A 12,992-nucleotide genomic window follows, 5' to 3' on the forward strand; every position below is an offset into this window, starting at 1 on the left:
TTGTAACTAATACCTCTTCATAAACTCGGACATTTGTTGTTGAAGCAAACGAGTTGCCTCAGATTCGGGGTAAAATACATGAAACACATGCGACTACTTCTCAGCTTCCGCCACTCCGACCTTCAATCCTTTATTCTGCAAAAACTCTGCATACATGATGCCCCTCTCCTTCAAAAAATCCAACCCAGCAACATAAACCACCACTGCTGGAAATTAACACCATTCTTCAGTAGACATGTCTTGTGTCTCAAAATTGCAACCAAAATAATTACTATTCGACCCTTCTGGTATGCTTAACCTCCAGAACAAATCATTCATGGCCACATGCTCACCAACCCCATCTGCCATCTCCTTAGGAGTTCTCTTTTCACTGCCAAAATAAGGATGTATTAATAGCAACCCGTTGATTTTAACCTCCAGAGCTTTGCTCCACAAGGCTCTAACTGCAACATAATGCGCAATGTTCCCTCCAGCACTGTCACCTGAGAGAAACACCCGAGATATATCAGCCTGAGCAAGCCATGGTTCAGATTTTACATGTCCACATAACCATTCAAGTGAGAATAACAATCTTCATAAGCTATGGGGAGGCGATTCTCTGGAGCCAAACGGTAGTCAATAGAAAGGACAATGGATTGTGATGTAAGACTTATTTCATAAAACATAATAAAATAAATCATTCAATTATAATCTCAAAATCTACGCATAAATTATAAAATATTGAATTAAATTTTAGGATTTTATAAATATTTAGATTTTCATGCAATTTGAAACTGCAAAATCTATTGAAATCACCTGAAATTATCTGTCAAAATCACCTCTCGATATGACCTAGTTTTCTACTCCAAAAACCTCTCTAAATGACAACTTTGAATGAATAAACTATATTGCATTCAATTTTGGAGTAGGAACCTAGCCTATTTATATTAGATTAATTGACCCCCTATTAAGGTCCAATAAACTTTAACCCAATAAACCTTAGGGCCCGTACTTGTACTGTCTACCTAGATCATAACTTTTAAGTGTATTGTGTTTATCCTTGTTGATTACTTAAATTCATCTATAAACTGACATTAAACTATTCAATTACCTGGTTTTATTAAATCAAAATTATAATTAATGTTAGCCACATCGAAAAATTTCTAACATTCTCTTACTTGGACAACATTAATTATTTTTATTTTATTTTAAGAAAAAGAAAACAATTTTTTTTGACTCACGAGTAATTAACATTTTTAATTTTAAGTGGCCACAATTTTTAAAAACAAAATAGTCCAAAGATAAATTACACTTTAATAAATAATACAGTTAATACGACCATTAATAACGAATCAAGTCATTACTTATGTCTTTTATCAACATAAGATTATATTTTATCACAATTACTAATAATTAAATTTGGGAGTATGACAGAAATGGCACCCAACAATGTGAGCACAAATATGTGTTATATCTCTGTCAGTCTTCTTTATGATTTCTCTTTAACCTTATGTTTCAAAAGAAATAAGAGAAATCTCTTTACTTTTAAATAATTTGTATGTTTCAACCTTGCTCGAGACTCATTAAACATACACATACAACTGTCATGCTCAAAAGAAACTTTATCTTGAGACACATGTTGTACCTTAACCGTATATATATGCATACATTTATAGACAAATAAATATATCAATATGATCATGATCAATGAATAAATAAATAATAAATAACAAAACATATCAATAAAACAACGATAAAAAAAACTTCCACTAACCCTACATGTCAGAAGACTTTAAACACCCTTATATTTTTAACATGACTTTATGAGTTATAGGTCTTATTCCTTTGATTAGGAGTTTAACTTTTATCAACTTTGCATTATATTTTAGTCTAATGTCTCATTTCTTTATAAGGTTCTTGATTGTAATATATTTTATTTTGTATGTCTCAATCTACTAATAGGTTTTTACCTAATTGCATTACTATTATAATAGATAAAATATACCTTAATAGTTCAACCAAGTAATTTATCAACCACACACTTGAGAAGCTACCTCATGGTAAACTACAAATTAAATGTCTATGGTTTGATGCTGCAACTAACGACTATTTAGTACTTTTCCAAATATAACCCATTCAGCAAGTATAAGAACATATCCTAAAATAGACTTTAGATCATCTTTATAACCACCAAAATTTGATCTTTTGCAAACATCACATTGCCTCTTAAACCACAACCCAATAATCAACTTTGGATTTGAGAAGTGCAAATTGAGAACTATAAATGTAAAAGTTACTTATATATTCATCAAGCTTCAAGTAGTATTATTATAAGGGACATTTCAAATGGATTCCCTTTTAAGCATTGCTATTATAATAGATAAAATATACCTTAATAGTTCAACCAAGTAATTTATCAACCACACACTTGAGAAGCTACCCCATGGTAAACTACAAATTAAATGTCTATGATTGATGTTGCAACTAACGACTATTTAGTATTTTTCCAAATATAACCCATTCAGCGAGTATAAGAACATATCATAAAATAGACTTTAGATCATCTTTATAACCACCAAAATTTGATCTTTTGCAAATATCACATTGCCTCTTAAACCACAGCCCAATAATCAACATTGGATTTGAGAGGTGTAAATTGAGAACCATAAATGCAAAAGTTACTTGTATATTCATGAAACTTCAAGTAGTATTATTATAAGAGACATTTCAAATGGATTCCCTTTTAACCTTATTCTTTACACAATGTTTGATATCAAATTTATCTCCTTTTATCACAGACACACGACTACCTTGCAACTCTACATGTTAAGTCTCTTAAGCACATACTTCAAGAATGCATTTGAGATAAGTTACTAAATCCATGAGTCCTATCACAGTGGATCTCAACACCAAGAAGAAATGATGTATTTTGAAGATCTTTCACATCATATGTCTTGGATAAAATTGACTTAATTTCATGGAATAAATTTATATCGCCACTATCAATATATTGAACGGGAGAATGACTATTTCCCACCTAACTTTTGATGCATTTTCAAAATGTCACCCATGACAGATGAAAATCCACTTTTCCCACCCATGACCAAACTGTCGTCCAATTTTTCAGTTAGGGACAGGGGCAAAATTGTCATTTACTATTTAAAACCTTAAAACTTTAAAATTTTTCCGTTTCTCCCATCTAGGTCTTAAAAACTAATAATTAACCTATTCTCAAAGTTTGAAAAGTTTAAATTTCACCTCTAAGGTTTGCTTCCTTCTCTGGCCACCACCGACAACTGACGCAATCGATCGATCTCTCATCTCCGACTACAAAGGATGACAAAGGATGACAAAGGATGACCCTTCATCACCCAGATCTGAACGATGAAGGACGACCCTTCTTCGCCCAGATCTGGACGATAAAGTGTCGTCTAGATCTGGAAGAATAGACGAAGGACGACGCTTCGTCGTAGCATCTAGACGACATGATGAGTGACGAAGGACGGCGAAGAGTCGTCCTTCGTCATCTAGGTGGAGCGACGAAGAGAGACCTCTTCGTCACAAGGTGGTGCGACGAAGAGATCTTCGTCTCTTCATCGCACCATATGACGAGGAGATGAAGATCTCTTCATTGCACCACCGTCGTCGCACCAGGAGAAGGAAGAGGCCGGTGACGATGCCGGAGACGACATCGGGAGATGAAGTTGAAGAATGGAGGTGAAATTGCTAGTTTTGAAAGTTTTAAGGGGCGACTGTATTTTGAAAAATATGGAAACCCTAGGTTTGGGAGTGAAAATGTTAGTTTTCAAAGTTTAAAAATTTTAGGTAAGGTGAAATGTTAGTTTCTAAAACCTAAGGGGGGTGAATGGTAAAACCTTCACATCAATTTTGTGATGAATTTTGCAGACTAAATTGAGGGGTATTTTTGTCATTTTATCTAACAAGGGTAAAATATCAATTTACCCTTATGCAAACAGATATCATCCATATTCATGGCTCATGGGTGGGAAAAGTGGATTTTCATCTACCATGGGTGACATTTTGAAAACGCATCAAAAGTTAGGTGGGAAATAGGCCTTCTCCCTATATTGAACCATACCGTAAAAATAAATTTGCTCTTATTGATCTTCATATTTCTATATTGGTCCAATTTATTCTTTATGAGGCCATGAGAAGTGTATTTTATTAAAACACCATTGTCAAGAACTATATTTCTACTATAGATAGACTCTTCAAGATCGCATACTAAAAGTTTCATCCCTTATGCGTTTAATAAACTTGATTGTATGATACAACCTTTTTTACTAAGGTTTTCATTTAGAAAGACAACTTTGATATTCACTTTTTATAACTCTAATCCAAATGAGCTTCCAATATTATAAGGTCTCATTTGCTGAGATACATAATAATTTTTGATAATGACAAATCATCATTTTTTAATAAACAATTCTATTAGAATTTCTATACCTTCATCAATTGTATTGGATTTATCTATTATAAGATTAGTTATCAATTATTTAGGGAAACACCCTTTAAGGTGATCTTAGATTTCATTAAACTTTATAATCTTTATTGACTCTCACTATTGATTTTAGTCATGACATTATCTAATTTTATAACATTTCATGAATTAGATGTCAATCACTTTAGTATCTTAATGGGGGTAATAACTTTGACATATATACAGAGAAATTCATTAAGAAAATACTAAGTTATTTTGACAACTTTATCTCATGAACACTTAGATACATTTACTTTTCATCATAACTTTAAGCTTAAGACTGAGTTTTATAACAATACCATTTTGAAGTTCTAAGATCTTGAAAATTTTAGCAAAATACCTGTTATGCCCATATTTTACTTTTAATGTCCACACAATTTTCAACTTGAATAGGGGCTTCCACTTACTTAGTTTTTATCTATTGACCAACTTTACATCTAAAACTTTAACTCTATTTGGACAATTAAAACTAGTACCTTTTATTATTGCGTTTTCTTTTACAATTGAGTATCAATTGAATAATCAAGCCTATCATTAAGGCTCATTCACTTTATGTTTTCCTTATTCGAGAACATTTATGAATAAAATTAATAGTACTTCATATATGATTCTAGACCATAACTAGTTTTGATTTGATTGAAGTCATAAGTAAGTCTAATGGTGCCTTTTGAAAACAACACATACTCATCAATCTTTGACTCCTTTGGGACCATCATACATTTTCAGACTCTTACTATTTAAATAAGTATCTCTAATATTGTGAGATATTTTAGTAATCCTCAGGATAAACCTCCAACGAGGTAATCAATAAGAGATTTTTTATGACAAGCAACCTTAACTTGATGGATTTCTCCCACTCAACATAAAAATCTTTTTATTCAATTGGGCTTTCATCTTGAGCTTAGATAGTTCATCAATTCACTAGGCCAAAGATATATCCTCAATTAGTAGTACAAAATCAACTTTTATCTTTAACTCTTTAAAGTTAGAGTTAATCAGGACCTCAATTATGACTTTATTATTATTGTTCACAATGATGAAGCCTATTAGATATGGATGCAATAAATAAACAATATCGTTGGCAATAAATAGCTTGAAAACATTATAAGCTATTATCCACGAAGGTTCCAGATGCATCATCATATAATTACCTTTGGGTAGAAAATACAACATGCAATTAGGATCTTCAAGTATAAGGTTACAAATAAGAAGAATAAATAACTTTTAGGAAGTTTATCACTTTTAGGCAGATAAACCCCCTAGGTTATTGCTTCATTTTCACACCAATAGGACAAACATATGTCAATTGAAAAATTACAACTACCTTTAGGTGAATTGAATTTTTCATGATCAATGCAGTTTCACAATCACCTTATGCAACCATCAATTTTAACATACAATAACCACCTTTGGATAGGAAATTGTATGTGTTAATTGAATAATGTCTTTTTCACCGAATATTGAAATTTTACAAGCTTCAATGAATGTATCGTTTTGGTGATTAAACATTTTGAAAACTTACAATAACTTCTATTGAGACTAAATAATATTGTTAAAATTAAGATTTCATGAGATACAACACTAAATTACCTCTAACAATTTTAATTAAGTATTACAACAAATTCGTATTAGGCAATAATTAAAGTAATTTTAAAACTGTATAAGTCACACCTTATAGGAATTCCCGGTGCATCATTACTAAATCACCTTTGGATAGAAAAATGACATATTATTAGGATCACAAACACAAGGTTAAAGTCATATGAGGAGCTTCAGAACATATGGTTTTTGAAAGAAATATCACCTTTGGACAGATATAACTTTCTAGAGTATTGTTCCTCCTCTATTTAATAGGAAAACGCATGTAAATTGAATAAGCCTAATCACCTTTGAATGTATTGAGTTCTTCATGACCAGTGCATTTCCAAAATTAACCTTATGTTTTAAAAATCAAAAAATGTATCATTACCGAAGGAAAAATTTTGTAAGTCTAAATAATATACCACTTTAGTAATTACTATTATGAAAACTCACAAAATATTTTAATGATACTAAATATTATTATCCTAAGTAAGATTTCATGAGACACAATACCTTATTGTCTCTGACAATCTTCCTTAAATTGTTGTATCTAACTCAATGAACAATAATCTTTACTTTAGGAGAGTACTTTATGTCACAATACTTAACCTAAAATTCAATTCATTTTTAAATAGAGACTTATAAGGTGTCTAATATGTCTTTATATGCCACCACAATCCATTCACGTGCTGATATTTGTCTTTAATGCTAGTCAAAGGTTGTTGTTTGCCTTTCATATGTTGTAATGTGCACTCTTAAACCTTTAAATCACTTACGATCACACGTTCTTATTGGGTTTCACACGTTACCTTAGGCTTTTACACACACTAATGTGTTTAACTAACTTTCATACACTCATATGTATCTTATAAAACCTTTTATGTGTTTTACGTACTCCAAGAGAACTTTAAAACTTTATTACATGTCATCAAAGGACTTTGACACATGCAAAATTTGTTCAAATGATTCTTTATGTATGCAAACACTTATTAGGAACAAATTGCACAGAATTACATGCAACCACTCAATATAATTAATCGTTTATATACATTAACATGTTTTTAGAAGACCCTACATGTTACTTACACAAATCATAAACTTGTACATACCTTTAAGGACTACCAATGCACTGATAGAGGATGTCAAAGCACTGCACATGCCAAAAGGACGCTTACACGACAAAAAGGCTCTCATACAATGTTTCACATGCTTTCACTGACTTCCATGAGCCATCCACGCGTTCTCTCACTCATCCAGAACCATTCACACGTGAACATGTGCCTCTAATTGAGTCCCACGTGCTATCTTTTCCTATCATGCGCTCACATAATCAATTCATGTTCTAGCACGCTCCCCAATAACATAGCTACGCACTTTCACACGTCTTCTTCTTCATGCACTCGCTCACGTGTGACTTACTAATCTATATAATATAATTTAGTGCGTGTAATACACACGCGCCTAGTTAGGTTCATGTAAATGGATTCGGGCAAGTCCAATTGAGATTTGACCTTCTTTGACTTTGACCGAGTCAATTCATATCTGATTCAGTTAGTGGATCAGGTTAACGGGTTTTCCTAAACCGGTTAGACCCACTAGCTCTTGAAACCCTAATTGATAAATCTAATAGTTTTGACCATGATTCGGACTATATCCTAAATAATTAGCGATTTCGATGAACAATAAATCCAAAGAGCATGTCGACAATAATCTGAGTCATTGCCTTCGCCTAGAAATCACATCAAAGAAACGTTAAAGAAGGTAGTCACACTCGATCGACGTCCATGACTTTTCTACCCAGTCTCATCGTCGATTGGTAGTGCCAATTAACCGAGTATGGGTGTGAGGGTACGACTCAAGCCGACAATGGCTCAAACACCTCTGATTTCGTCGGAAATCGTGGTCGAATGGTAACTCTATGTGATGGTTTTATTTATTTATTTAAACCATAATTTCAATTAAAAACTTAATTGAATTATAAACCTTAATTTGATTTAAAAGAAACCCTAATTTCAAAAATTAAACCAAATCCCTAATTTCAACATAAATCATAATCTCTTAGGTTTGATTTATACTGAAATTGAATTAATCCCCAAATTTAAAAAAAATTGAAACCTTAATTTTGATTCAAGAACCCAAATTCAAAATTAGAATTATTAAAAGCAATAATTAAAATAAAACTTTAAAACTCTAGATTTAGGGTTTTCAAAATATAATTTTAGAGTTTAATCACCAAATTCAGATTTCATAATCTAATGCGCATTGGCTCTGATACCACATGTAAGATTTATTTCATAAAACAAAATAAAATAAATCATTCAATTATAATCTCAAGATTTACGCATAGATTATAAAATATTGAATTAAACTTTAAGGTTTTAGAAATAACTAGATCTTTATGCAATTTGAAACTGAAAAACCTATTGAAATCACCTGAAACTATTTGTCGAGATCACATTTCGATATGACTTAGTTTACTACTCCAGAAATCTCCCTAAATGACAACTTTGAATGGGTAAGCTATACTACATTAGGTTTTGGAGTAGAAACCTAACCTATTTATATTAGATTAATTGACCTCTCATTAAGGTTCAATAAATCTTAAAGCTCACACTTGTACTGTCTACCTAGATCATAACCTTTAAATATATTGGACTTATTCTTATTGATCACATAAGCCCATCTGTAAACTGATATTGAACTATTCAATTATATAGTTTTATTAAATCAAAATCATAATAAATGTTAACTCACATCAGAAAAATTCTAACATGTGAAGCAACAGAGAAGTCTCCAAAGGAAACAATGGTAGCCAAGCCAGGTGGTTGAGCCAATGCAAAAGCCACCACCATGAAAGTAAAGGAGAATGGGAAGGGTGGTGGTGATGGTAGTATCAGGGAGGAAAATCCTTGCAGTGATTGGCTTACAAGTGTGAATGATGATATCCTTAGACTTGTATCCATTAAATGATTCAGCAGAGGCAGGAACAATTTCAGGAGCAAAGCGTTAAACAGAACCATCAGCACAGACTTGGAGGAAGCCTGGTGCTTCACCTATTATAGACATTTTGGTTTGCGATCAAATTTTGAAAAGATTGAATGAGATTATATGGGCTGCTTCCAGTATGTTTATGTGGAGTTAGGCAAATCATGTAAAGACGCATGCATTGTTACCACTAATATTAAAAAATTTTAAAATTACGCGCCAGGTAGGGGTCGAACCTACGACTTTCTGCTTAGGAAACAGACGCTCTATCCACTGAGCTACAGGCGCCTCCGTTTCACAGTGCATACGTTAATTTTTTTTATCCAAATAAATTTAAGATGGTAAGTCTGAATCAGTGTACACAATCACGAAAATGTAAACTTGGAATCATCACACTGATATGCAGAAGTGAGATTAAGATGGTTTGATAATTGAACTTTAATCAAAATTATTAAACAATTATAAAGCTTAAGCACAATTTCAACCAACAAAAGTTGTGTCCCCCTGATGTAAATGTTCTTCCCGTATGTCCACAACTTCAGTTGTTTCAACACAAGTAAATGCAAAAAATAGTTTTAATAATCTGCCAACATCCAAGTGATTATAGTTAAATAAAAATAAATAACTAAATGTATGGACACTCAGAGAAGTCAATCGCATCAGTTTACGTGTCATTAATAATTTCTACAAGACTTTCACCCATGTCTTGAGAGCTAGGATTCAAACATACATGTGCCTGTAAGCAACTATATCAGTGATGTATAAGTAAAAAGGCAGTAAGAGGGAGGAAAAGAGTGAAAATAAAAGCTAAGATCCATCAAAACTACTTGGCTGCTTGCTCTAAAACAGGAACTTTCTTCCAATCCTTTTCTAAAGTATTACTTTGCAAAGGAGGGAGTGAGAACATGCTCACAGTTGAGCTCCCACTTCGAATCTCCTTCAAGACACGCAACGCCGACAGTGTCAGCTTCATATACATGCTTTCCATGTTCTCTATTTCTGAAAGTTCTTTAGGAACTGTGAGAAGCCTCTCTTTATTAACAGTGGAAGTATTTGGGTCAAAGCTCTCTTTCTCTTCATTTGATTCGGACAAGGATGATGGTTCATTCTCAGAGAAAAGATGATCCAGCATTGTCTCACACTCCTTCACAAGCTTGTTAAGCACATCAGTTGTATTGAATGGCTGTTGTAATACCTTCTGGATAAAGGGCAACCGAATAAGAGCTCCACTTCGCTTGTCATATTTCTTTAATATCTTAACCAGCCCTGTACATAACAAATCAGGATTAGGAAAGCTCACAAGTGGCTCAAACCATAACAGATACTTTGACGGTATTAGTAGCAAGCCACAAACTACAGTATGACTCATCTTAATAACAACATTTTTCTTTTTTCCTTTTAGATCATACCATCGCAGGACATAAATTGCACTCAGAAATCCACTCACTCTTTGCAATTAATTAACTTAAATTACAGCAAAGTCAGCCACCAAGGACCTGGGCACGAGACATATTCCTATCTAACTTATGTAACAACAGATTCATTGGAATATGGGCAGTTAAATTTATTCTTATAAAGTCTGAACCTTTTTATAACTTTAACAGTATCCATCCTACTTATCTTTAAGCAAAATTAATCCTATCAGCAGAGGGTACATATGAAACCCATTTGATTGGCCTTAAACTTATGAAAAAATGAAAGTTAAGATATTCCATCAACTTATGTCAACCCAACAAAAACAATATCCAAAATATTCTAATACCACATCATCAATTTGACCAGATGCAATAAATATTCTGTGCACAGGTAACTGCTCAAAAGTTATATGCCTTAAAGAGATGCGTCCACAAAACCATCCAAGCAATAAATCATTTGAATACCAGCACAGCCTTTTGTGTCTGCACAAATGCGCTTGGTAAATACTACCAAGCACATCCAAAAGCAGGAATAAACCTGCACATCGTCTCCCACTAACTTTTAGGAGGAGATGCAGGTAGCCTCACAGGACATCAGAAACTGAAATAAAGCCCAAGATAAAGAAATATACCTGTGTAATTAAGGGCACTGTAGTTCTCCAACAAAACCATCTCACCATGAAAATCTACAATTTCCCTTCCTACTTTCATCAACTCTTCATTTGAACCCTTGGCCTTTGCTACCCTATCTTGCAACTCCTGCATTTCAACCACAACCGTATAGATATTTCAAATTCCAAATTCCCTTCCCCAACACGGGATTCTCCATACAAATTTTTCAAAAAAATGCAAAAAAAACAATCAGATGCACACAATATTTCTAACTACACGCAATAAATAAACATATTCCAAGGACTAAACAACTAGAAACAGTAAATAAAACAAAAAGAAAAAAAAAACATCTAGTAATTAGTAAACAATAAATCAGTAATATTAAAGGTAAAAATTCAGAATTTAACCTTCCATTTGATAACATATTCCTCTTCTTTTTCAACAAAAAAGACATTGAACTTCTCCATCTCATCCTCCAACAACTTGACGAATTGATTCACACGCTTGGTCTCCTCAGCCTCCTTGCCGCAAGCTCCACCATCTGGGCACTCTAATCTGGGGCGTTTGTTACTATTCTCGCCATGTTTTGGATGGATGAGCTTCAATTGCTTCTTCAAATCCTTGTACGACAAAAATTTGTCTCGCCAATCAGGCAATGTCTCTTCGATCAATATGCTCAAACTCTTCCAAAACTTCATTGTCCAAATAATAAAGATCCGATGAAATATTCCGGCGATTGAAGACGATAGTCTGTCGGTAGCTGTAAGATAACTAAACATAAAAGTATTGTTTTTTATGTTGGTGGAATTGGAATATTCTTTAGAGGAGAATAAGGATATCCTCTCTGTTTCTCAAAGTATAAGTTTGGCCAAAAGACTTGCTCCCGGCTGTTATTTTTTATCTTTTAAAATCTAAATAGTTCCTTGTAAGACAAATTTTGTTAAAATCCTCTTAAAGGTGAGAATAACACTTTCATTTACCAAAACAATTTTTAAAACTAAAGTTTTGTTTTGTTTTGTTTTTTTTAATTTAATAATTTTCCTTATTTAAGGTGTGAAATGTAACAATTTTAGTTATAAAATTTTGAAATTATCATTAAAGACAATAAAGTTTACTATCACTAATCACGTGTATCTTTTTATTTGGATTATTTCTTTCTATCAATCAAACTCATATTTTCGATTGAAGCAATTACCTTCGATGAAAATGAAATTATATTTGTTTGAGTATTTTTATCTTAGACAAAGATAAAATTATCTTTGTCCAAGACAAAGATACTCCAACAAAAACAATCTCATCTTTGTTAAAGAAAATCATTATTATTTATGGGTAAAAACAAGTTAATAAGAGAAGATAAATCGAGAGGGAAAGTTAATACAATCAAACTTTGTCATCTCCTGCGATCATTTCAAAACACTACGAAGAAAATTATTATTTTTCAAATTTTAGATAAAAAATTATTATTTTTTTTTATTTTTTATTAAATAAAAATTTTATATTTAATATTTGCTAAGTTTAATAACAAAATTACAATTTATATATCAATTTTAAGTATTATTCTTCTGTTTCCGTGACTATTCCATTCCACGCTATGTCATTATATATATATAATCAAATATTCCTGGTTACATCAGTATTGCATAAAAACTAACTTTTTCTTTTGAACTAACTAATTGTTAATTTAAACAAACATTTGTTCGAATTTATCATATTGTTTGTGAAGATACCCTGGACTTGCTTTGATTTGATGTCATATTAATGAAATTAACATTTAAAGATGGAAAAGGAAAAGGACAAAGACATAAAGCTAAAAAATACAACATATTAGATAGAGGAATGAGCTGGACATATTGATAAATAATAATAATAATAATAATAATATATGGTTTCTATATTTCTAAATTTTGATAACAGCAAAT

General features: G+C 32.2%; 1 protein-coding gene, 1 non-coding gene and 1 pseudogene across 2 annotated transcripts; all 3 read right to left on the reverse strand.

Annotated features, from left to right (window-relative positions):
* Window positions 1-6: 6 nt before the first annotated feature.
* On the reverse strand, window positions 7-9,127 carry LOC123207430 (annotated as a pseudogene).
* A 134-nt stretch (window positions 9,128-9,261) lies between these two features.
* TRNAR-CCU lies at window positions 9,262-9,334 on the reverse strand. The gene has a single exon. It is a non-coding gene; the product is annotated as a tRNA-Arg (tRNA).
* A 358-nt stretch (window positions 9,335-9,692) lies between these two features.
* On the reverse strand, window positions 9,693-11,933 carry LOC123207405 (SPX domain-containing protein 1-like). The gene is made up of 3 exons (XM_044624804.1): window positions 11,481-11,933; window positions 11,094-11,220; window positions 9,693-10,312 (listed from the first exon to the last, which is right to left on the reverse strand). Exons 1-3 carry the CDS (start codon window positions 11,850-11,852, stop codon window positions 9,870-9,872), a joined length of 942 nt encoding a protein of 313 aa, XP_044480739.1. The 5' UTR covers window positions 11,853-11,933; the 3' UTR covers window positions 9,693-9,869.
* Window positions 11,934-12,992: the final 1,059 nt, after the last annotated feature.

The sequence above is a fragment of the Mangifera indica genome, unplaced genomic scaffold, assembly GCF_011075055.1.
Source record: "Mangifera indica cultivar Alphonso unplaced genomic scaffold, CATAS_Mindica_2.1 Un_0076, whole genome shotgun sequence".
Lineage (NCBI taxonomy): Eukaryota > Viridiplantae > Streptophyta > Magnoliopsida > Sapindales > Anacardiaceae > Mangifera > Mangifera indica.

Excerpts from the sequence above, each read along its gene's own strand:
- LOC123207405 (XM_044624804.1), bottom strand. The coding sequence starts at position 11,852 with ATGTTTAGTTATCTTACAGCTACCGACAGACTATCGTCTTCAATCGCC. Across the intron at positions 11,221-11,480 it reads AATATGTTATCAAATGGAAG|GAGTTGCAAGATAGGGTAGC; the intron begins GTTAAATTCTGA and ends GTTGAAATGCAG. Across the intron at positions 10,313-11,093 it reads CAGTGCCCTTAATTACACAG|GGCTGGTTAAGATATTAAAG; the intron begins GTATATTTCTTT and ends TGTTATGTACAG.